At 36.0% G+C, this 26921-nt stretch overlaps 1 protein-coding gene across 4 annotated transcripts in view; it reads right to left on the reverse strand.

Annotated features, from left to right (window-relative positions):
* Window positions 1-26921, reverse strand: part of PTPN4 (protein tyrosine phosphatase non-receptor type 4) — a 107400-nt gene that overhangs the window by 19233 nt on the left and 61246 nt on the right. For all 4 annotated transcript variants that reach the window (XR_005955565.1, XM_041472865.1, XM_041472864.1 and 1 more), the window contains exons 11-18: window positions 25934-25997; window positions 19572-19744; window positions 17157-17225; window positions 10351-10485; window positions 8992-9150; window positions 4390-4549; window positions 1423-1506; window positions 1281-1337 (exon numbers count right to left, since the gene is read on the reverse strand). Coding sequence is in view for 3 of the 4 variants with exons in the window: in XM_041472865.1 (XP_041328799.1) it covers window positions 1281-1337; window positions 1423-1506; window positions 4390-4549; window positions 8992-9150; window positions 10351-10485; window positions 17157-17225; window positions 19572-19744; window positions 25934-25997 (901 nt within the window). In the remaining variant the exon portion in view is untranslated. The remainder of the gene's footprint in view (window positions 1-1280; window positions 1338-1422; window positions 1507-4389; window positions 4550-8991; window positions 9151-10350; window positions 10486-17156; window positions 17226-19571; window positions 19745-25933; window positions 25998-26921) is intronic.

Consider the following 26921-nt stretch of genomic DNA (forward strand, 5'->3'; position numbering starts at 1 on the left):
CAAAACCATCTGTAACACAAGCCATTACCAATTTCTTACCTTAAAATAACAACTTAAAGCAACTATACTTGGGCTCTCGAATCCTAACAGCCCTGTTGCTATGGTTGCTGCACTGTATTCAAATGACAAATCCAAAAGTTACACAATACACAGGCAGTGCCATTCCCATTTGCAGCTGGGAGGTGACTGGCACTGTAAAGTGTCTTTGAGCAGCTGTTACTCTACCCCTCAGCTGATGCAGAAAGCTCCTCTGTTTGAATCACCCTTTGTACAGGCAATTAAAAAGCAGGATGTTTTTATCTTTGAAGGGAGGGGAGAAACATGGCAAAACCGTGTCCAAATCAATTTCACAGGCTTAAATGCTTCAGGTCTGAAATACTGCAATGGTAATGGCAAAAAACAATGCACAACTCTCAGTAATCTCAGGGAGAGGAATCAGGTGATAAAAGTTGTTATTATAACCACAGACTAAACATCACTGCAGAAAAGAAAGAGCACAAGCCATCACCAACTATCTTCTCCCTACAGAGTGAATGTTTAAAGCCAAAACTATTCACATTATTAAATATTTCAGGGATAATAATTAACAAGATACATGAAGAATGATTTCAGCAAAAATTTCAATACTTTCAAAGAGTAAAAAAAAAAAAAAACGAAATAAATGGTTAACTCCACTCTAACACCTATTGGCAGAACTGACTCCAGTCAGCTGAATACCAGGTCAGTATTTCTGGCAATAAATTAACAAATATTGTGCCTAGTTTGAAGACACTCTTATAGTCACCAAACATCACTAACAACACACAATCAGACCTGATGAATGATTCATAATGTCTGGTTTTAATCTACATGTTGGCTTTACTCAGCTACATCTGCCACTGAAGTAAGACATTTGCTATTTTAGTTATTTTTAACACTCTTTCAATATGTAATTTATGTGAAATTACTGAATGTCTATATCTAAAAAAAGCAATAAAGTAGAAGTATTTTTAGGATGGCACAGCTCAAGTACCAGTGCATACTGAGCATCTGTAATGCCTTGTAATTTTCAGAAATTAAACTTTGTTTCAGCAGGAAAAAAATACTTTTGAGGATTGAAGAACTTTAAAAAATATCTTATACAGCCCCATCAAATTCTTACTGCATGTAATTTGCTTTATTCTGATAATGCTATAGCAAAACCTAATTTTCATAGGCAGCTAGAAAATAATTTATCATTTTCAGTACCTACTTCAAGATACACAGATATTGCTACCAAGTCTGCTTTTTTGATAACTTACAGGTGTTCCTGGAGCTACCCTGGACACTATTACCGGCATCTTCTGATCATATCCACCCTTTAAAAACAAATTAAATTAGTAAGAAATCCCAAATGTCAGAAAATAACCTTAATAAACGTAAAAGGAATAGAGGTACTGTTACCTTTACATTGAAGCCAAACCTTCCGTTTTCATCTGGTTTCATTCTGATCATAACAAGATTGTCATGGGGGACACCACCATTGGGCTAATAGACAAAAATTATATTATATTAGTATATATTTTGTTCACATTTAGATTTTGAGGATATTGTGTTTAATAATTCTGCAGTTTCCTTATCAAATAACTGCTCCTGGACGCTTGAGAAAATATCAAGCAAGAACAGAAACATCTTGGGTTTGCATAAAAGGAAAAAATTACACATTTAAGAGTCTTGGACATAACTGATTTAAAAGGCCTGTTCTGTCGAAGCAAGCTCAAAGTAAGAAACAGTATTAGAAACTGGCTTCAAAACTCTAATAAAAACAGCTTATCAAATGGAAATTTTTTAAATTAATTTCAATTACTACCAGAGTGAAGAGCTGCAATAAGAATGTAATACAATGAAAGGAAGATAATTGAAGATGTCCTTTTGTTTCTGTTAACTGCAATATGCCAGGTAGGAAGCAAGGAATTCCTGATTCCCTATCCCTTACTCCATTTCCAGTCTGGTGGAGTATGAGCTGTGACATATGCTTTGCACTGATTCACCTCTGAAAATTTTAGATTCTTTCTTCTTGGTTTTATTTGGATGACAACAACACTGTTAAAGGAAATGCCAATAAACTGAGGAATACTAGCTACCTTTTTAATCTGAAAAAACCAACTTAGTGCCATTGAAGTGATTATTAGCTGGTTCCCATCTATATTTATTTCACAGACAGAACATTATCTAGTATTTCTATAGTTCCTACAGTGAGAATGCAAAGTAATAAAGAAATGTGTTTCAATGTTACCAGTTACAGCAAAGCAGAAGACTCATACTCAGAAAAATAAACACCAAACTTAAAAAAGCAAGTATTTTTTTATGTTAGAAAGTTCAGAACCTGGAGTTTCACTAGGCTAAAGAAGTCTGCACAACTTGGCTCACTAGAAGTTAACTCAGCTGCAGGTGTCTTCTGTTCTTGGTTAAAACAAAACAAAATTCGCCAAATGCATTCATTGTAATGAAAAAGTGAAAAATTTGGGCAAGTAATGGCACAAGAAATATTAATGAAAAGGAAAGATCTTAGGAAGCCTGATCATATGCCAATCATTTCAGCCTATGCTGACTGGTGTGGGAGATCAGACAGAATGAACACCAAGTGCTCACCTGCAGCATTTAGCAGCTTTTGTGCCACTGCATTCCCCAGACAGAAAGGAAAGGCTAATTTCCTGCTTTAACATGCTGTTTTGAGCAGAAGTTTATAATGCAAACGTGCAGAGAGCACTGTATGCCATCATTAATGTGTTTGACTGAAGGGACTTTGACCACACATGTTTTCAAGTACTTTAAAGTACTTCTGACATTCTCAGACTGGACACTTAGGGATTGCAGATGGAGTAAAAAGTTGTCATTCCTGTATGTGTCCTACTACCTTTCAATACAGACCCTCCATACAAGCAACAAACCAAGGAAATCCAATAGCTTTATGAAGTCAAAATGGTGAGGGGTTTTCTCTAAAATATTTGAGATGGAACAGCAGAAGACTCTAGCAGTGCAGGAACCAGAATTCTGGTCAGAAAAGCAATTTTGAAACAAAACAACATTCCAAAAATTTCAGTCATGCTATGTTCCTTCTTCTGCAACCCCCAAAATAAAAAATCATCAGCAGACCAAATTAGATGTTCAATTACAACAGTGCACTGCCTTCAGCAAGACTGCATAAATGTGTCCCACTGAAGCATAGCAAACATCACACTGACAATGCACAGAGAAAAAACAGTCTCATTCACACAGCTGTGTTGGTTTTGCAGAACTAAAAGGAGTTAAAAAAACAAGTGAAAGTTATTTTTGTCAATTTAGTAAAGATAACTGAATACAAGGAAGAAAAACTTGATGACTAAAGAGTGTTATCTTTCAAAACAGAACAGTACTTTAATGTGACTCAGGTAAGCACTGCCTGAAGACAAAGCTGTTACAAATTCTGTTTCATTATTTAATTATAACAAAAAATTTTACAACATTCCCAAAACACTCAAAAAGTTAAAATTTTCACTTTTGAGTCCTTTATTAAAACCCCAGCTATGAAATGAAACAGGGGCTTTAAGGGAATCTTAACTTTGTTGTAAGGCCTGAGAGAACAGAACACCATAGGTTTACAGTTCAGGATGCAAAAAAAACCAAACTAAGGCATTTCTAAATATCAGTTTGAGGAGGTGACTCATAATTTTGAATGCCTGAGGTTGACAAAACTGTTTACACAGTATTTGCTAGATCTGGATGTTTTCCCATCCTGCAATGCATTTCTTGTCCTATTTACTGTTCACATCAGTATAAAATCTAGAACCACTGGAAAACTTCTGGAAGGACAAAAATCACAAAAGTGATCAGGGAGATCTCTCCTCAGTAAGACAATCAACTGACTGTCGTAGTCATCTCACACATGCTTGATTATGGAAAAAGAACTTCTGCTCATATTTTTGTATTTGCTATCACAGGCCTCTTGATACTCTCTTTCTTGGAAATTCTGATGAGAAATGCAACCACAGACTCAAGAAGCTTCTCTTGATAAAACTACTATAGAAGCTGGTAGGCATTTTCAGGTTTAGTTTTTTAGCTAAAGCTAGATTAAACACCTGCAATATCTTCTTCAAAATTGATGGCAAATGACTTCTCAAAGGAGAGGTTGGGCAGAAATTTCTGCATGTGCTGAAAAGCTAATGCTCAAAAGGTTTGCATGACCATCCCAATGTAGTGATTTGTTGTCAATTGACAAAGCACTACTCCAGCAGCTAGAGTAAAGCCAGCTGGAGCCAGTGAAGGGACAGTAATGCTGCAAGGTAATGCACAAACACAGCAGTTCTGAAATGCTTCAGAACCAAGCTCATGTAAAATAGGACAATCATTCTGATTAAAAGCAGAATGGTTCAACTGGATCACAAAACTTACAGTGGATTTTTCAGGTGATGCAGGGACATCAAATGTTTCATTAATATGGTTATCCAGTTCTTGCTGTGAGTGTGAATGATGAATTTGGTTCCAACTGTTCTTTTTAAATTGTTTGGGTGGTAACGCTGGAGGCTGCCCATCTAAAGGAGTCTCTTGAGATCTAAATAACAAAATAGAAATATGAAGTGGAACAATCATGAGATATTGACAGCTCTTTCAGGGTTGCAAATAAACTGAGAATGTTAGAAGAAACTCAAGAGTTTGAGAGATGGTTATTTTATGTATTTTTAGAACCTCAAAAATGTAGTGCAGTAGAGTATATTGGCAGCTTATGTTTGCACCTGTTGCAGCATTTTTCTTGACAAGTAACTGTACACAGAATCAGCAAGTTCATGTTTTACCTGACATTCTTAAAAAAATGGTTTTAGCATGCTTAACCCACTACTTCTGATCTGCAAGCACTCCATTGTAGACTAATAAAAATGTTCTCTGTATTTTTGCATAATATGGAGAATTTCCTTTTGTTAGTCCTCTTGGAATAAAAAAACTCTGTAATTCATATTACATAAATATATGATTCATCTTTCATTATATGGATTTATATTTAAGAATTAAGAAGAACATTTGGAAAGGCTCAAAAGGGCAGCGAGCTCACAGTTCCCATTAACTTGGTTTGAATGCCAGTTTCTAAATACCAGCAGGATATGTCATCCTCCACAAGCACCCCATTAAAAGGTGCTATTAAGTCATTTAACGATTTCAGACAACAGCCCACTAATACCAGATCCATAAACCATCAAGAATGAACTTACAGGTTATAGCTAAATCTAAAGAGAATACTACCACCAAAAACAGGGGTGTCTGTTCTTTCACCCACATCTCTGGCTGCTTCCTTGAAGAACTGGTCCTTCTCCCTTGGCTAAGGCACCTTACACCAAGCAAGCAAAACAACTTTTTGGACCAACCTGGGTCCTCTATTTTATTTCAGGGCTGGCCACCATGCAGAGAGGGAAGGACACTCCCAGAGGCAAAAGGAGGATACTGCTCCTTTCATTATCAGCAAGCTGTAGCGGTAACTCATCACAAAACTCCCTCCAAAACACACAGGTAGCCACATGAGCAGCTCCACTGTATTTAGTAGTCTTGCCTCAGTGAACTGTTAGCAGGGCAAGACTCTCAGTATGAGACTGCACAAGGTTTCAAGTAGCTGCAAATCTGAAAACCTAAGGCACGCATCAAACTCTATACCATAAAATTTGTCTCTATGCAATTCAAGAAAGGCAGATCCCAGATACATGTTCAAAAATAAAAATCTCAGCAAAATGGAGTACACAGATTTCAAAAAAAGAAAAGATGAACCTCTTTCAAAAAGCATGAGAACTGGGAAATAGAACACTTCACTTTGAAATGCCAAACATTTTCTGCTTCAGTTTATAAAAAATTAGTCAATATTCTTAGAAAACAAAACTGGTAACATTTTTGTCAGTGTATGAAAGAAAACAGAACATTCTAAAAGATCCCAACAATATTTTCCTCTATTTTTCTGCTTTATTTCAACTTTCAGAAAATATTTTTTTCATGAAGTGTTACAAGAAAAAAAAAGTACTAATTATTCAGTCTGATGTCTGAAGAACCTTATGTTCAAAACACAGTTGGGAAGAAAAATAGTACTTCTTAACACTTCTCAGTGCAAGCAACAGAAAAAAGAGCACATTTCATTTTTCAAGATAAGCAGCTTTTCTAAATTCATTTTTGTGGAGAGAAAAATATGATGATTGTCAACATTTGCAAAACAAATCTGCAAGGCAGCTATAAACTATTTAGACATCGACTACATGACTTACAAAGGTCACCCAGAGATTTTTAGCTGCCTATGCATTCATTCATTCAAGTCTGGCCAGCACAGATTACTCAGCCTTTTAAGTTATGTATTTTCCTGAAAACAATTACTCCTGAGAGTTTTAACCAAAGAAAAAAAGGAACAGAAAACACGAATAGAAACACAAAAGAAGTTACTCTGATAAAAGCAGAAGACGGATCTGATGTTTGACGAGATGTCTGTACATACATGCCAACAAACACAAGTAAATTCCTACCGAACACATAAAGAAAAGATTTGAAAAGTTACTTAAATGAGCATTTTACAAGCAGCAATGCAAGTTCTGTAATATATTAGCATAATGAATTGTGAGAACTAACAATCAAGCCTCGGGCATAAACTTCAGTGCTTTATATTTGCCCAGTCAGCTTTGAATTTCCTTATGAATGCTCAGACAATGGCAGTGAAAGCAGCCTATTTTGCAGGCAAAGCAGCTCTCTGTTACTGAATTCAGCAATTTACATCATAATAAAATAACATACAAACCCTGGCACTGGCAAGCTTCGGGTATTTTTGTTACAGATATCCGGTCTGATCTTTTTAATATATTTAGCAAAAGTTCCATACACACCCCCATAAATGTATTAAACTAAACGCTTATCACGTGCTTTTGGAATTTGAGGTTATAATTAGCTAAGGGAACTACAAGCACTACCTCTCCATTTAGTGTTGAATAGGATGTGCAGATGGAGAAAAGATGTGCAATTAAAGGTTATACTAGCTAAGCTATAATATCCTTCTGAACTGCATGGAAATTGTTAATTTCTTCTGCTATGTTGATTCCAAACTCAGAAAGATCACCAAACCTACTGCCAGTCAGGTTAGCCCCTCTTTTTCACACTATAAATTTGATCAATAAATAAGACTTTCTGGCAAATTAGCACATGGACTACTCAAGTCTTTTCAGCCAAAAAGGTCAAATTGATTAAGAAATAGCTTTTTGTACTGTAGAATAGTATAGTTTAAAATTATATAGCTACTATGAACTTCATGTCTACTATTTTCCTTCATAAATGGCAAAACTTGAATCAATAACATCAGTTTAAACCTTCAAAAGACCTTAATAGGATTCATATATTTTTGAAAGTCAACGTCCTCATTCTTAGAAGTATCTTATACTAGAGAGCTATACTGAGATATTAAATTTTAGTTTCAAGCTTCCAAGAAGAGGAAAAAAAACCCCAAAAATGGAAGCCCTAACACTTAGTGATGGAAGAGCAATACTTTTTCTGCTTGGGCATAAAAAGTGCAAAAACATGAAAAAGAACAGCCATAGTTGTACAAAACCACTTCCTCTCTTTCTAAGACTCATTTCTATGGTGACTTACTCAAGAAATCAAGTACTAAATAAACAAATCCTAAGAACACTCAGGAAGAACTCGTACAACTTCAAGTAAAGGCATATGAATAAAAGAGAGTATTTAAAAATTGTGCTTTCTTCATTGTATTGTGTCATTTAGTAAGGTTTTCTCATTTCTGACTTCAGATGGAAGTCTTAGAATAGAAGGAACCTGATCCTGTGTGGCTTTTGGACAAGAAAACTGTAATATGAGAAAAGATTCTCATCCGTTCCAGTTCTGAGAGTCTTTTGGCATGTGAACATGTTAAAAAGCCCACCAAAAAAAGGATAATTTACATGACTAGGTCAAATTAATATTACATAACCCTGAAAGTTAAGTAACTAGCTGATGGTCAAATTGTAACTGTTGTAGTGTATTGTAAAAAGCACCATGTGCTATTTTATAAAACTTTTAAGAATTTTGTATTCTACTTCCCTCCTAAAAACTACACTTAGTTGTTAAAACGGAAAGTACAGTCAGTCTAAGCAAGATTTTAAAACTGTATTTAAATAGTTTCCAGAGTATTTTTTTCCTGAGACATACAATTTGTTTATAAACATGTTATTAGGTATGTGCTGCTTTACAGTTCTCAATTGATTTTGAAACAGTTTGTTCAATTTCCCTGCTAACACAGATTATTATACAAAACTATGAGATCCTATCTGGCATTACATGTTCAGCTATACTAAGAGGGTACTGGCAGTGATAAAATGGTATATATTGAAATATTTTTCCCCAATTAATCTGTACTCAGTTTTTTTGTTTGACTTCCTTCTGGACCCAATACACAATAATTATTTTGCCCATTGTATCCTATGGTAAGTAAGCTTACTGTATACACCGTATAAAGAATATTCAGCATTATCAAAAAAAAAAAAAATAAAAAAGCCTGACAGTGTCAGCTTAAAAAAATAAACTGTGTAACAATATACCAAATACACTAGCAATGCCCAAATGCCCAGATGCCAAAAAGGTATTTTGACTACACAGTTTGTAAAGCTCACTTCTATGCCTTGACAAAAAGCAACATTTCCAAACTTGTGGGAATTAAAACATTTCTTCAATTCTATCAAAAACCCATCTTTTGATTCCACATCCAGACACTGATGGTCACATTACAGCAAACCCACAGCTTGGGTTGGTGGGGATAGCATTGTAATCCTGAACCGGGAGTATGTCAGACACAGGTCTTCAGTTCTGTATCATCTAGCTCTTTCTCACAGTAAGACCTGCGCTAACACCCCTAAATAACAACCACCTTTTTATTAGACTGCCTGGCTCTCCCTGACCCCACATGTAACAATATATTCTTCAAGGCCAAGATCTCTGACTTCTCTTCTGCAGCCCTGCATGCCACAGTGGCGTGGTAAGAGCAGAACTTACGGGGATGATTCCAGTATGATGCTGTTGGCCTGGGTGGAGGATGGAGATCTGTGATTTACAAATACTTCACTGGGGGAGGTGTGAACCACATGATCCACTAAATGTCCAACTGATGAGGGTCGTAACCGGGCTCCTTCTTGAGTGAAGGCAGAGTTGCGACTAAGAGAGAAAGCAGAGCAGTGCAATGTGACAGGAATATTATTGTTAATCTACATTTCTGATACCACCCACTAAAATGGGATGCTAAACAAATTATTTCCTCTCAGTGCAAGCACATGTTCATACACATATTTTTATTAAAATTTCAAAAATCACTGAAACAAGTACATGCTGTCAGATCAACATGTATTTCATTTTATAAGTGTTCAAAAATTATTTTAATAAACACTAAGGGCTATTGAAAAAATGTATTCAGTTTTAATTAAAGAAGCCTGAAACAATTATGCTCCAATGAACAAGCTGACAGCCCAGTCAGCAAGAAGAGCAATGGATTCCTAAGAAGACAAATCTTGACTCTGTTCATGGCAGAACTTAACCTGAATCCATTAAGATGAACAATTTATCCCCTGCATCTTCCCCTAGAAGAATCATAAGCTTTGCACTGAGAGTCCTATAATCTCTGGAATCCAGTATTTTCCCACTTGAAAACTAGCACGACAATATTAAAATTCTTTTAAACATATATGATTAAGTTTGTTGTGCTTTAAGCATCATTATTACACAATTTTTCAGTAATTTTTAAATGCTACAGGTATTTACCACATTGATCTTGTGAATAATATGCTGTAGAATCTTAAGATCTTAATGTTTATGTAATACAAAATTGAATAATACTGATTCTTAAGCAAGTTTCAGCACACTGATAAAATTGGTAACCTTCCAAAAGAAATCAGGAATGTTTTTTCACTAACTTAAATCAGAAGGCTCTATCATATGAAAAGTGAACATTGAAAGGAAAGGCAGAAAAATTGATAGGAATAAACCTGCAAGGATTTCCAATAAAGTAATTTTCCCCAATGTTTAAAAAAATGGTATTAAATTAAATATATTATTTTTAAAATATCACATAGATTTTATCATCAGGGTCTTTTTAAACCAAATCAATAACTGCGCTTGAGAAAACTCAAACTCTCAAATTTAGGGTAGTGTGATACATCCTACACATTTTACAGGTCAAGTGAGAAGCACCTAAAAAAACTGTTTTTGAATCTGAAGCTAAGTGTTACAGAGAATCATTCAGCACACATTTTTTGAAGCTATTTGTCTAAATAACACAGGAATCCCTTTATTACGCAAGTAGGTCACACACATTAGAGGCAGAGAGTCACTTGTAGGGAGAGAAGATTTGATGCTACTCACTGATTTGGGGTTCCAGGAGGGGACCGTGACGGGAGGCTCTGTGTTTCCAGCCTATCGTCAGACAGCGAATTCCTACTCACTACTTCCCAATCCATCCCACTCATTACTTTCCGTGCCAGGGGTTTGCTGGGGGATCTAGAAGAAGAAAGCCAAATGACTACCAAAAATTGTATGATGTAAGAACAAAATTATATAAAACTCACCACAATGAAACTGATGTTCTATCACAGGAAATCAAATGATACGTAATAAAGGAAATGTAAAATTGCAAAGCTGTATTTACATGGGCAGTTCTAGATTTTCTCCATCTACTGTACTTCATTTAAAGCACTTGGAAAAGAATGCCATTGAAATACTAATAAACTACTGTTGGCTGTGAGGGAGACAGCCCTGAACTCACTAGATTTTTAATGCCTCAAGGACAATCTGACTCAAACAGCATAATCACTGAGAGATCTGAACTTATTAAATGTAGAACAAAACCAAACAAATAAACAAGTTAAAAAGTCCCCTCTAAGTAACACAACTGTTTAGCCACCTCAGGAAAAATAAAGCAGTGAAAATACTAGGCCAAAACACTCCCAAAGACTTTGAAGAACTGAAAGTGAGGTAATCAACAACATGGCAACAGAGTTACAAAGTTTTGTTTAGACATCAGGGATTTCCATCAAGACCACATTCTTTCTCCCAGAACGCACCTTGTCACTTGCCAGGCAGATGCAATAATACTACTTAACTATTTAAACTTCTTTGTGGGTAACAGAACTTCACCTGGTTTTGTGACAGAAATGTTTTTCAGGTTAAAGGTCATTCTTAGCAGTGCTTTCATACAAAAGGAATTCTGTTTTCTACTTGTTGCCCTCTCTTGACATTAACAAAACTTTTTCTTCCCATTCTCCAGTCATTGCAGGATGCCTACAATCTCCTGCTGTTTCTTTCACCTCTTAAGCACAAATGGAACCATGCTTGCAATCTCTCATGAAATACAACATTTCCCTTTATTATTGGAAAGCAGCAAATGAATCATCTGTGGTTGCTTTTTTCTTAGCATTGCATTGGATGGTTCAGTCATCCTGCAACTAAAAACACACCCAGACTTTCGCAGTTTGTTGTTTTCAACTGAAAATTCTTCAGCTAACCACAAAAATACTTTTAAACAATCCATATATGTCTTGTTATTTTCTTTTACTAGGTTTTTCCTTTACTTCTACTGCTTTGATGGTGCTACATAGTTCAGATTCCTCCTCTATCATTATTCAACCCTCTAGCTGCAGTGATACTGAATCTTTTGTGGAATCATTTGATTGGATGGAATGATGGAATCATTTCCATTTGCCTTCATATTCTATCACTAAATTCTCCAGTTTGGCACAATGAGGTGACAACATATTATTGTATGAGCAGTACAGCTCCATACACCCATACCAAAAAATAATTTCTGCCTTCACTGTCCTTGTGACACACGGTAACTGTTCTTTATCTTTGTCATTATTACTGGTTTACTGAAAGAGTGACTCCACAAAGAAGGAACTTTGAGAAATTAAGGAACTACCTGCACACAAACTACATACTCTGAAAACGGGAAACCTGCTAACCAATATATTTTTGCTTCTCAGAGAACTTAAAACTCAATGCAAGTCACCACCTTGAGCAGATAATATTGTCCTTAACATTACCAAAAAAATCTACAACAAAAACCAATCAAGTACTATATTGAATAAGCTTCATAGACAGAAATAATGGAGTACTAATGGAGTGGTGGTGTTCTTGTGAAGGGTTTACTTTTATTTTTACCCCACCAAGCAGTCCTAAACATGCATAGCATTCTGCTTTACTGCTCTAAAATCTTACTGAGTAATAGCTGACAAATTTCAGCTATTCTAAATAATAGCTGAAATTTCTATTCTAAATAATGCTACTTCAGTTGTTACTTCACCTGGGGGAAAAAATCTAATAGTGTATTGGTATTTGTAAAGAGGGAAAATACCAATTAATTCGTCAGGAGAAGCACATCCAGTTTCTTAGCACGCTTCACTGTATTTAAGGAATAATAATTTGACTTGAAAAATAATTAGCTTGGTATCAGATCAATTAAACCAAAATTCCAATTTACATAATTTACTTGAAATGTGAGCAACTCAAACCACTTTGGTATCTTTCTTCACAAACATGTACATGCAAGCAGTTCTGAACAGGTAAAGGAAACTGAAATAGCAGAACTGAAATGCATGTCTGATTCTAGCCTTTCTTTATTCTTTTATTGATCAGGGCTCTGATTAGCTGGACCCTGCTGACACTCAAATCATCTGTCTGCAGCCAGCAGATGAGCACCAAGAAACAGGTCTGCCAAGAGGTGGATTCTACTACCAGCCAAAGAAAAGCCTGAGGGAAAAATGCAGAAGAATGTAATATAACCAATGCTGAATTAGGTAAGTGCAGGACTGCAGATACAGTATTTGCTGACAGACATGTAAAGGCAATTACTGACCCTCATTTACCTTCAGTGAAAAAGCAACAAATGGAATGTAGGAAAGTTGGGGGGGGGGGCTTTTCTTTATTTAACATGCAACAACAGTATAAGTGCACCATCCTCGCCTGTGTGAAACTAGATAAATCACAAAGAGAGACACAGGAACATACAGGGTGGGGAAAAAAAATCCAAGTTTTTCCAAAAGTTACATTTTTGACTCCTTCAAAAACCCCCACTGCTTTGTATCTTAAGCCGAAGTCTGTAACTATATTTACCTAAACTTCCTCAATTGATACAACAAAGGAACACAACTCCAAAATGGGCAAAGCATCACATTCTCCCCTATGAAAACATCCAATGTCAAGAAAACACTCACCTTTTATTGTGGATAGGGTCTGATCTTTCAGAAGATCACCTTACCACCATGATAAACAGCTGCAGCGTTTATCACCAAAGCTTCGTCTCAATTATTTTATTAACAGCTCTAACCTCAGAGTCCCCACCCACTCATGTTTGTTGCCCCAATTTCCTGTCTTTGCAGAAATTTCAAAGAAAAAATTACCACACTGCAGAACTGAACTTCTTAGTGCTGTGCCAATTTTAGGTCTCCTGTCAACACTTCTAAATCCAACAATAAGGGTTTGGTTTTTTTTTTAATTAACATTTAAGATTTGTTGTGAAATGTACCTACAAATTTGTCCTTTATCTCTGATTTCTAACGATATTAAAATAATTTTCTCACACCAGAGTGCAGCTGAGGAGATGGGAGAGGAGAACGAAGATGCATCAAACTTTGAAATTTTGGCATTTTAAATTTCACCTCTGTCTGCTCAGCCTAGATGCTTCTATTGCACCCAGCACAGACCACTGATAGTTGACAGAATAAGCCATTTTCAGATTTAATTTTGGTGTACCTGCAGAGACATTCCCAAAAGTTGGAAGCAGTCCCATCTACTTGAGTAGCAACAGAAACTGAAAACTTTATCTGCCACCAAGTCTTATGAGCTGCAATGTTACAGCAAATACAAAAAATAAAGCTAAACACCCAAAACTGAGTAGCAGGGATGAAATTACATAATGCAACTAAAAAAGCCCCATGACATTATATTAGCTCAGCTACAGTACAGAAAAGCCTTCAAAGACAGAATTTGTTTGGCATCCACAGCTGAAGGGCTAAAATCTTGCAGAAGCTGGGAAAGAACAAAGGTGTTGTTTGGGAATACAGGTGGGGATTTAAAAAGTAATTTCTGGCCCAAAAAGAAACATAACCTGAAGCTACAGCCTTGCTTGGTATTTTGACAAGGAGTACAGGGAACACATTTCTCAGCAAAACTGACAAATACTGCTGCAGACCAAGAGGCTAAAACTATCAACAAATCTGCAAGGTATATCTCACAAATAACATATGCAATTTAAAGCACCTGAGAAATTATTTAACAGACCTGAGTAAGTGCATAACTGAAGCAAGACTGAATTTTTGGCAACAGAGACTCCAATTTTTGGTAGGGAGTTTGCAGATACAAATGACTGACACCCTCTCACTCAAACTCCCTGCTCTCAGCTCCCCGTGCACACCAGAACTGAGCAGCCCTAGAATATTTTGCAAGGATTCTAAGACAAAGCAGTGCCCTTTAAGAATTCTCTCAATTCATGACTTGATTGAAGCTTTTTAACTCTTATTATCTACTTTTATTAAGTTTCTGGTAATTCTTATGGGGTTTCGTGGATTGAAAGTATCCTGCAATAAATGATGCCAAGAGAACAGCTGTAATGAAAATGATAAAAAAAAAACCCCAAACAACAACAGAAAACCAAAAACCAACCAAACAAACCACCCACAAAAAACCAAAACAATAAGCAATAGTGTTCAGAATGCTGAACTTCGTGCTGCATGAAGATTAAGAAAACAGCACCTACATAATGTATGTGATTTATTACAGAATATATCCTTCACAGTAATAATTCCATGTTTAAAGGTTAAATGTAAATGTTTCTACAATTTAGAAAAAAAATCCTTCATCTAATTTCAAAGCAAAATCCCGAGAACAAACAGCTAAGCCTGCTTCCTATAGGTTAAAATTGCTTGTTTTATTTAACTGGCTGTTAAAAAATTTTATTTCCCTGTCTCATGCTCTGCACCCACGTTCCACTCAGCATGCAAAGGCCAGAGCAGCTAGTCATTACTCGTGACAACATTTCCCAACTTAGAGCAAACAGATCACTCTAGTAACATCTCAGTGCAACTCTCTATGTTAATTTTCTTACCATGAAATGATTCAAAGGTTTGCTTGGACAGCATTAGTTCAAATAAGGCAGTTTCTAATTAGATACTGTTAAGAAATCCAAATGTAAATCTAGATAACTCTATAAAAAAACCACCGAAAACATTTCTTTAACTGACCTTGAATAAATCGTCTTATGTAATAATAATAAAAGCAATAGCAATTATTTCAAATTATGTGCCCACCTAATTCTCAAGAAAGGTCTGAAAAGCCACCAAAAGAACCCCACTGCCTGAGAGCTTAAAAAGCTGTTCAATGCTACCGTGACTTTGTCTGATAAAGACACACCATGAAAAAGAAAGGCAGGTTCCAGGAATAAAACCCACACTATACCTGGAAAATCTTAGAAAACAAAATTTATCCTCTGTATGAATACAAAAGGGCTGACATCTACTCAGCATGTCAACCTGAAATGCACATGTTTAGAAGACAAAGAATTAATGTTCTTAAATTAAGTTTCTTGAACAACACTACGTTCCAGAAATGTCTTCTCTTTCAAGCTTTTTTCACTCTTGAAAATATTAAAGGTCTTTAAAATTGAAAATAAATTAATTGCACACTGTCATGAGGAAGACAGAAGAAGAAACAGTGGATTTGTTAAAAACCTTTTGAGATGTATTCGTTACAATACACCATTATTTCATTTCACTGATATAAACATATATGCCTCAGACATCAATCATCAACACTTCTTAGAAACTCAAAAAATATGAGAATGCTTTATTTCTTAATAAAAATGCAACAGTGAAAAACCAAATTCCTGAGGATGGGAGAGCCAAGCATTTTATGAACTAAAAGAAGAAAAGATTTATGAAAATAAGAGCAGTTCCAGCCATGGCTTTTGATTTTATCGACTTCATCAATTTTATCCAACTATATATTATAAACTACAAGTGACCCCCAGCAGCCCTTTCTGGGTTTCGCTGCAAAGGGAAGAGTGCCATCTACTGCATAAGAGTTTCTGAAATGATAAAAATACTCCTTAAAACAAACTATCAGCTCTCCTCTATTCTCCTGACTTGTGGGGAATTGCCAAGTTTAGAGTGCAACAAGAAAAACAATTTTTACCTGATCCACAATTGTCATTTAATGAAGTAAAGCTCACCTGTCACAGGGCTGAGTCTCCCGAGTACTAAAAAAAGTTCACTCACATTCCCAAAGTACATTAAATGGAGTAAAAAAGAATTTTACACAGGAAAAAATGGTTTTATAACATCTCCTTGTTGAACCAGCATGTTACAGCATTTCTGCACCCAAACCTAACATGGAGCTATCTATATATGGTGGGCTGAGCTAAAACCCAAATTAGATTCTAATGCACAGAGGGAAAGAAGTGGTAGAGACAGGGAAGGAAAACAAGGCAGAATTCACCAGTGCTTTAGAAACAGTGTCTGCAGGCACTTGGAAAGTTTGCTGGACTTACTACTAGAAATCTGCAAGCACAAATTTGAACTCCAGAGTTCCTTAAGGGGTAAAAGACATTTCAGATCTTGGTAAAAGTAGAAACACAAAAAAAGGACAGGGCTGCCCCCTCCCCACAAGGATTCTGTTAATGATCAGACCAAACTGCCAGGTGGATGTAGCAGCTGCTTTACTTTAGAAAACAGCATCATAATTTCCGAAGAAATAACTAAATTTATGTTTTGAATCTTTTATTGCAATCACGAAACTGCCCAGGAGCCTGGAATAAAATTAAGTAATATATTTCCTGGTTAGCCAGCTACTCTGTGACCAAATACCTTCAGAAGCAGCTCACTTTTCATAGTAAAATGCCTCACAGAGACTACAGTGATAAAGCTGTTCTCACAAGTAAGACTCACTGTACTCATTTCTAAAGGAAATACATGTGTACAGTTGCAAGATAATATTACAGACAAAAATACCCATTAACTCAGTATTTTAATGGAGTCTTTTAACAGCAGGAGACCATTCTTTGTAGTAAAAACAGCACAAAGAGAGCTAATACATGTAACAACAAACTGTGTAGACTGAAGCCTATCCTGAGTTTTTTAGATATATAAATGGGGAAATATTAAGGAATGCAAACTACTTACCTTGCAAATACCCTGTCTTTATTTGCTCTTTCTTTACCATACTGCACAGACTGAACCTCTGTTCTCCCACTGGAAAGCAAAACAAAAACAAACCGCTAAATCCAATATGAGTAAATAACAATTTATTTTTTTAAATTGAACCATCTCAACAAAATGCCTAAATTCTATTTTCAGTCATGCTCAAGCAATTGCCCTAGCTTCAGTACAGCATAACCTAAAAAAGCATTTGGTAGATTTTCTTTCCAAATAATTTTAGATGTAACAAAAGCTTTCCCTTCTGTATGCTTTTTTATCCAAAGCAGTAAGAAATCTCTGCTTGGATCTTTGGGAAACACTTAATAATAGTTCCTGTTATAGCCACTATTAAAAACTTACAGCATCTCTTCCATGCTCTTCCTAAACTATTCCCTGAATTGCTAGTGACTTAGCTGCTACTTAGTTTAGCAAAATAACCAAAAAAAATTACATGATAAGCACATCAGGATTGTATTCTTCTATGCAACTTGTCAAAACTAAGTTTAGATCTTGAAACTTGCTGACTTTTCACATACGACCAGATGTCTTGTGTCAAATCAAAGATTCTTTATAAAATTTCATTATTTCTCTTCTAGAAAAAAAAATACATTTTTTGAGTATCTATCAGCACTTAAGAATTGGTGACAAGATACCAGCAACACTTGCTCTTGTAGCCACTTCTCCATTAATAGCCTCAGAACAAGCAGAGTCTCCTACAAGAATATTTACGAAACCAAAGAATCAGCTATTTCCACCTTCATATTACAGAACTACTGGATGTGTGAAGACCTGTATTTTACTGACTCCTTTTGATCATACAGATGTTGGCTAGAAGTCTCTAGTCCAATTTCCTGCTAACACTAGGTCACCTCTGGCCATGGCTTTGTCTAGCTGACTTTTGAAAGCCTCCACTAACAGAGAACCCAGAGCCAGTCCAGGTAACTTGTTCCAGAAACACAGCCCTAAAAATCCCAAACACTTTGCCTCATGTCCACCCAGAATCTTAAGGTGAAATCTCACCTGCCTGTTACCAGCACCTTTGGGTCCATCAGTATTGACATTACCCTTGAAGTAGCTTTAGGATTGCTGCTGAACTCGCCCTTAGCTTCCTCTTCACCAGATTAAACAAGCCTAGTGCCCTCCACCTCTCTTTGTGGGCCATGTTATTCCTGTTATGCTGCCTCTCAACAAGCTCTCAAACTACTTGCAGAAATTCCAGCCTTTTGGCTGTTCCAGCAACTTTAATGACCTTCTTCATTTTTATGCAGTTTCCCTTTTCATCTTATGTTAACTTAAGTTGAATGTCATCATCAAAGAGCTATTCTGTAATAGTAACCACAATGATTCAGGTTCAAAATCCTTACAGAAATGAAAAAGCTCCTTGAAATTCTCTACAGCAACACTGAGTTAAGTCTCAAAACACTGTTCAGGATCATAGAATGCTGTTTCTCAAATGGGTACTGTGAATGCTGGTCAAAAACAGATGCTATAAACAGTTAGCCACTGAATTACTTTCCTCTTTATACATTTATGCAATTCACAAGTGTGACAGAAATAGCCTGTTATTCTGTTTTCTAGCTTTTCATCATGTCCCTTTGTACGTCACAGACACTGCTGCCATTCTAGATGGATGATTAGTAGCAGCTCTGTTATTCTCTGTTTCAGGCATGATTTAAACCACTGGCATTCTGCATTACTTGCAGAGACAGTTAATTCAGTCACTGAACAGAGATGTTTTTGGTTTTTTTTTAAAATAAAAAGTATAAACCCCCCATTCCAGCATTACAGGGATTATAGTTATTCCACAGTCATTCTGTGCACCTCCAAGCTTTTGGCCTGTTATTTTAAGTTCATCCTTAAAGGTTATGGATTTAATTTCCTCCTCATTTTCTGAAGTTCTGGGTTTGATACAGAACATGTATGTTCTTTATCTTCACCCAGTTCCTCTTTGTATACATGTAGATGAGTAGGCTTTACTTGTACAAGCTTCTTTTCAGTGATTTTTATTTGGTATTTATTTAGGTCTGTTTTGTTGCTGTTGCTGCATGCAGTATCTGAGATTCAACAGTTTTCTAAAAGACCAGGTCAAAGACTTTAAAGCTGTGAGACAACATTTTTAAGATAAACAACCCAGCAGGAGAACAGGCCAAGAAATGCAGCTTGGGAGACAATCTCAGAACATTAGTGCAATAATGACCACCAATAATGTAATAATTATATTTTCAAGCTATCTTAAAAAATTAGTGACCTTTGAAACTCAGGCCAAGAGGGAAGGGGAACAGTTGCAGGATTCAAAACCTACTTGAATTATGTTTTAATGTGGATTCTTGATAATTCCCTGTGTTTACTGATGAGCTCACTACTCATACTTTTTCCCATATATTTCAAATCAGCACTTACCAGTACCGGAACTTGGAACCCAAAGTGAAATAATGTGCAAAGAAGTTCTTCTGAGGCGGGAGTGGTCTGTCCAAACGGAAGAACGTGTGATACTCAACACAAGCTTTCCACAAACTCTTACATGCTCGGTAATTCACCATATTGAATCCCAGTAATGTTTCTCTAGATTCATGCTAAAAAATGAGAAAAATGTATTTTAGATAAGAATTATTCAAAGTTCTTTTTGAAACTAAGAAATATTATTGGCTTTAGGGTATTTTTTAAATAATGCTTTTTGAAGTGGTACTCTAACTTTCTATTAACTTTATGTACAACAAACCCTTTTGAAATACCTTTACAATTTCTTTAAATAAGTTTTTTTTGTTCCCCTGAGTTATTTTTGTTTTAAAAACAGCCTGCTCAAAGGTTAACAGTCTGTTTAGTTATATAGAAACAAGTCTAAAAGGTATGACCCAAACTACATTAAAAGAATTCCATGATTTGGGAGCTCAAAGACAATGTGCCTCTCTGTTCAAAACTACAGTTGAGGAATTGTCATGAACATGTCGCAATTGGAGATTGGGAACAGGTATCGATCTCAAGAGCAACTGACAGCAAATACTTCTAAATGATTCATTAGATTCCTGGGAAATGCAAGAAGCAAAATGGCAAAGCAAGCTAAGCTATTCTGCCTGTTGAGAGAGCTTGATAACAAGCTCTGTAGGGCCAGAAATGGCAGCATTTTTCTTTCTCTTCACAGTACTAAATTCTCCCCAACATTTTGCACACCTTAACTGATTTAACTTAGTAGTAAAGTCCTTTTGCAAATTAAGCTTTTGTTGGTCTGCTCGTCTTCAGATCTGCTGAGAAAACAAGGCACAGAGACCTGCAATTCTTCCCCAGTATTGTATTCAGAAACAAGAATGACACTATTTTCAGCCACAGGAAATATTTAGGGCAAAACAAAATGGATTTAAAACAAACAGCAAATTCTAACTACTTATTGATTAAATTGACGAAATTATATTCAAGAACCTAAATTCTGATATTTTAATTCAATTATAAAGATTACTTATATCTGTTTTTAATTTGCAAGTATTGCCGACTGTTCCCCATATTTTCTAGACATGTGAACAGAACAGTTTAAAAATTAGAAATCAGAAACAAGATAACAGAAATAAAGCCCATTACCTATGCAGTTATAAAAGGCTTTATCAAAAATATAAAAGTCAAACAATATAAACAAGGTAGATTACTATTCTGCAAGAGAGCAAGTATGTATAATTACGGAGTGCCTTCATCTCGATCCAGTAAAGGATGAAACAGCTAAGATTTTAGATTCTAACAACAAGTAATCATGATGTAGCAAATTTTCATGTTTTGTCAGCCTTTTAAACAGTTGGAAAAGAAACTTTGACAAGTTATATGAGCTGGTGATCATGCATTTTAATGTCATTCAAAGTATTATAATTATGGGTTGGGGAAAAAAAATATAACCTGCTGTTTCCCCTAGTTTGTATTCCAGAAAACGAGCTAATCTGAATCTCATTCCACCATCTGATCAGTAGATCACACATGAAGCATGAAGGAGGAGCTGGTATGGCAGGATGAGATGGAGCTGCAGCAAGATCAACTTAATTGTAATGCAAGACAGCACTTTCACAGGAACTTGGTGTGCTAGAGCTTTAAAGGTACCTTAACAATAGTTCTATTCATAGCTTTTAAAGCTTTCATTGCAGTGCAGGGAGAACTGATCCTCAAACCCTACCCTTCATCTCAATTACAGCTAGGAAACATTGTTTAAAGCAAAGAATAATATATGATATCGGCTCCTAAGCGCACTCATCCCTCCCCTATTCACCCTTGAAGGTTCTGTAATATTCCAGTGTAACTTGGGCACTTGAAATTCATCTTAGCTGATAATTCTGGGGTGCAAGATCTGGTTCTACTGCTGGATTTAAAGAAAGGCTGACCCTGTATTCCTTGGAAACAGCAGGCTTGAATCAATGTGGGCTCAGCAAAGGACCCCAAGCTGACATTTGTAATATCCATGGTACTTCAGCTGAAAGCACATAAAGTTACAGGACAGTTATACTGCAGCCCTGCAAACCAAGGAATGCTTTTACAGCACAAGGCTCCAGCAAGATGCATATGCTCTATGGTCTGATAATGACATGCAGGCATTTCAGAGGGTTATGTCTGCTGAGATCAGTGTTAGACAGTGTCAGAGAGCCACAGCAGGATTCTGATCCAAAATTATTATCTTACTAATTGTGTCTGTGGTTTTTATTAAAGAGAGGAAAACAGTCTGCTTGCCATGGAGAGGAAGAGTGAAGCAGCTGGGATGCACTACTGGCAATGAAGTTCCAGGCCCCAGCACAAAACTAGACTAAGACAAATAGAGGTAGGGTACAGTGAAGTCCAAGTCATCTTTGTGATTCCTATTACTAAAAATGCAAACACAACTAAAAAGCAGACTGGATATTGGTGCTCCTCTCACACAGAACAGCTCAGTACTTGAATAAACACCTTGAGAGGGGCCATTCATTCAAACCCACCTCTGCCTGCCTTAAAACAGTGATTCCAAAGCACTGCTCCAATCTCTTGCTGCTCAGGAAAGAAACTGGATTGAAAAACTCACTCTCTAATGAGACCCTTTTACTTTGGCTAAGCAAGGAAAAAATCCCAGAAAAAAAAGCAGAAATTGCCTATCCCACCTCAGAGAGACAAAAAGACTTGTGCTTTATAATGGCAGATGCTCCCTACACTCAACATCTTCCAGAAATAGGGGGCAAAAGTCCTGTGAAAGCTTAAATGCAGCAAATATACTTCTGCCAGCAGTATTTGCTCTTCATAAAAAACGGCAATACACAAACTTTGACAGGGTTAGGAAGCAATCAAGTAGGCATCTAATGAATGCCAGTGCTACTTAAGATCAAATATGTACTTGAGCAGATAAGCCCATGCACCACCTTGTGATTTCAGACTAAGTTCTTTCTAAAAGTCAGTCAAAAGGAGTCAGACAAAATTCAAAGCACAAAATTCAGGCACATAACCTATAATATAAAAAAAAAAAAAAAATCAATTATCTTGGCCACTCACTGAAACCAGTTATGGCCAGAAACCTATCATATTGTTTAGTTCCAGACTCAAGTAATTTTTCAATGGACATCTGCCTTCTAAAAGAGCAAAAGAAAATGTTCAACAGCTTCTTTGGCTGTCAAAGAACCAAGACCACAAAAACATGCTGGATGGCATTAAAAGCTTGATGCCAGCTATTGATATTACTACAACCAAGAGTGCAACTAAGTAGAACCAGAGAAGTTTAGGGAAACATCTAGAAAAACGAAACTACTGAATTATTCTTAAGCAGCTTCAAAGGATGCAAGTGAAGCAGCATACAGAGCAGGCAGAACAAAGTAAGATAAGATGGAAAAATGCTATTGAAGTAATGGCTCAGGGGGCTTCTAATGTTGGATGAAGAAGTCCTACATACAATATACTTTTCCCCCAAAAAATAATAAAAAAAACAATGGGGAGAAAAACCTACTCCAGCAGATATATGCTCCAGCCATATGATTGTCAGAATACTCCACCGGCTTCCACTCAAAATTGTATTACACTACCACTGGAAAATGACTGTGACATTCAACTGCTTCATCTCCCTTCATTTAAGTGATTTATTTAAACACAGATATAATCTAATAAAAGTAGGCAAATAATTCTTTACTTATGTTGACGCCTTCAAGCTATGCCAAGTCAGCGAATAAATTTAATAGGTGATTACAAGATAAGGCACTTGCACTTTTGAGGACAGTTGCAATTAAAAGCTCTCAACACTTATTAGAAGTATTTCAAAAATATCTTTTAGAATTATATAAAAGTGTATGCAGCCCAGTTGGGAAAAAATAAAACCAGTGGAAAATTCCTTTCCCAAGTCCAGTAACTTAATATTCTACAGCATCTCAGCTTTGCATTCAAATAAATGCAGTTTCTCAGATGTACAATTTGTTATATATTTACACACCAGTCTGAAACACATCATCAGCATACCATGAATGTATTTCCCCTGCCATATCGTAAATAGGTGATTTAAAATATGCACTCAAAGCACTAGATCAGAGATATTTTACATACCAAATGTGCAATCACTGAGTCACTTCACCTAGTTTCTGCTGCCTAAAGAGAGTCATTTAGGCTCCCTTTATTGTTAATGGGAGAGAAAACAAAAGCAAAAGGAAGAATATACCACCAGAGAACAACTTAATCCATCCTAAAACACACTTCCCGTTCTGGCAAGATGTTTCAGCCTTTGTACATGATTATTACAGAAGAAATGTAATGATGAGCTTTGGTGAGCCAAGTAGCACGAATCAGAAAATATGTTCTTTTAACCTAACTGAAGCTGAATATAGGTGAGATGAATCTTATCCTATGAATCTAGTCAGGGAAAGTAACTCTGGAAACAATAATTTTAATATTAGCTGTGATTAAAAAATTAGTTTAAGTATGACTTCTTTGGAAGCCAAATTTGAGCTTTGATCTTAAGATATTCATGACTTGGAATAAATGAAAATTAAGTTCTTGCCACCAGTTTTCATCTGATACACAAAGTTTAAAGAAAAACACTACAAGGCTTTTTAATTTGTTGGCTTGGATAAGATGTCTCTGAAGAGAAATTACATTAATTATATAAACTACATTCTCATGCAAGTAACAATATGTAGAGTATTAAAAAGCAACAGAGAAATAAGATGAGAAAGCTGTCTTAGTATTACCTTCTATTATAAGCAGATTTCTTTTCTGCAGAAAATAGAGGAAATACTCAAGTACACAGTACCCAATCCTATTTTATATCTAGGTATCTTAATCTTCAGGGTCCTGAACTCTGCTACCACAGCATTTTCATCAAGCTCTAATTTAGGAAACAACTGCAGTCCATAATTTCTGAATTCCAAAAAGAACCCAAATTCTCATCTCACATGCAAATACAACTTTCCTGCAATTGTAATGGAAGTGACACACACTGGTATCATGACAAAATTTGACCTCAGCCTGCCTTTGAGAAGAAGTCCGTAGCTCCAGTGGGGTTTTACAAAAATGCTGTGTCACCCCAATAAAACATTCCCCCTCCACCTTTCTTGCATCAGTACTTTTCTGCTCATGCTGCATGATGTCTGCTCACATTGACAGACCTGCGCACTTCATGATTTTTGAAGATCTGCTTTTAAGATACGCCTGTTGATAATCCTTTTAAGATACTCCTGTTTTCAGCACTAGTACCAGTCACCAGCCATTGGCCTGACTCGACAGAACAGGTGTTTCTCTTGTTTAGCCATATTGCCTCGAAACCTGGAACAGCCTTACAGTACTCAAGATGCATTTCTGCCTAGAGTCATATTTTATATCTAGTCTGTAACCCTGCATTTCAGGTCCTCAAATCACAGAATCATAGAACATTAAGGGTTGGAAGAGACCTTAAAGATCATCTAATCCTAAACCACCTGCCATGGGCAGGGACACCTCCCACCAGACCAGGTCGTTCAGCCTGGCCTTGAACACTGCCAGGGCTGGGGCATCCACAACCTGTTCCAGTGTCTCACCATGCTCACAGTAAATCCTTTCAGATGTAAGAATTGCAAAAAAACCTCCTAAATAAGCTGACAAGTTAATCATGTAGTCATATTTTTAATAAATTCCTCCATCTTTCCCCAGTGCTATGTCTGTGATGGAAGCTCATCTCTCAGGGGCACAGAACAATCAATTTCTTGCTGAATTAAATGCTCTGTGGTCCTGTGGTGCTTCATGGGGTAGCAAACACACACCTCAAGCAGTGAAAAACTCAGCTCCAACCTTTTCAACAAGAAATTCAGAAGTAGGCATAAAAATATACCATATGCAATTTAAAACTACAAAGAAATTCTTGTCTTCCCTGTTTAAATATAAATAATAAAGTCATCATGTATTACCAAATCTGAATAATACAAATCAACATGTTTATCAAACATTAATTTACAAGCATATATACAACTGAAGCAGCACTAAGCACTACCTTTACTTTGAGTCTGTTTTTTCATTAAATTTAAATATAATATTGATTCACTTTCAACCTTTTCCACATTTATCTTACATAAACAAGTTACATTTCCTGCATACAAATGTAAAACTAGAACTATCTAAAATAGAAGGCAAATCAAATGAAAAAGAAAACTTATAAAGCATTGTAATGGTCTATTTGAAACATGAAAGAGCCAGAATGCTGGTGAAATTGGACTTTTAATTGCAGAAAAAACAAATAATCAACATAGTCTCAATCAGTATAATGCAGACAGGCAGCAGAAGAAATGTCACTGCTTTCAGATCAAATTTAAGACAGTACTCACCAGTTCTTTCCTAAGTTGAATAAAAAACTGCTTGCACTTAAAAGAAATTTTTACAATCTTCAACCTAAATGAAAAACATAACCACAATGTTAAAACATTTCATATACTGAATCATGGTTAAAGGCTTAAATACAACTACTGAAAATATACTTTCTAGAGAAAACAGATTTCCTTTCCATGGACAAAAAATAAGATATCAAAGATTATATAAAATAGTTTGTATAATTTGAAATATATGAGCTGTGTATTTACATTATCCATCAAATTCATTTGTTTACATCCCAAACCCAAGGCAGTTGCTAATTTTGGTATCTTTTCCCCATTCCAAAGCCCAAAGAGCTTTTCTATCCTCAGGTCATTCCAGGCAGATGTTCTCTTTTCTCAGGCTGCTTTCATTATCCCTAAGAATATGAAAAAAATCCTTTGAACTTCACCTGATCCCTGAAAAACATTCTTTCTCTATGTTCCTACATGTCTTTAAATATAACCAGAACTTGTTTTAGTAAAACAGCTAAGATAAGATTAATCACAGAGATAGGACTCACAACCTTAAAAGAAAGATCACACTATTAGGAAGAAAACAACATTTACAACATCACATGACAGGGAAAAATATGCCTACAGATATGTTCACCTTTCGGGTTATCTATAAACATATGAAATACTGACACTAATTCCAGACTGTTTTAGATGATCATTCTAATAGTAGTTATACAAAATGGGAAAAGACAGGCTGTATTTACATCACAATCGAATGACACACTTCTTCAATGAAATGTGATATTAGGATAGTCCATATATTTTATTAAATATACAGGAGTATCACTTTGGTCAAGAACAAAAGTGAGGTTCAAATTGTAAAAGGAAAAACACAGTAACTTTTGTTACTTGAAAAACGAACAACTGATAAAATCCCGCAAACTGATTGGAATTACTGTTTGCATATTTATCACTTGCTGAATAAAAAACTCTTTAGACCAGGAAGGAT

This window comes from Pyrgilauda ruficollis, unplaced genomic scaffold (genome assembly GCF_017590135.1).
Source record: "Pyrgilauda ruficollis isolate IOZ18807 unplaced genomic scaffold, ASM1759013v1 scaffold3, whole genome shotgun sequence".
Lineage (NCBI taxonomy): Eukaryota > Metazoa > Chordata > Aves > Passeriformes > Passeridae > Pyrgilauda > Pyrgilauda ruficollis.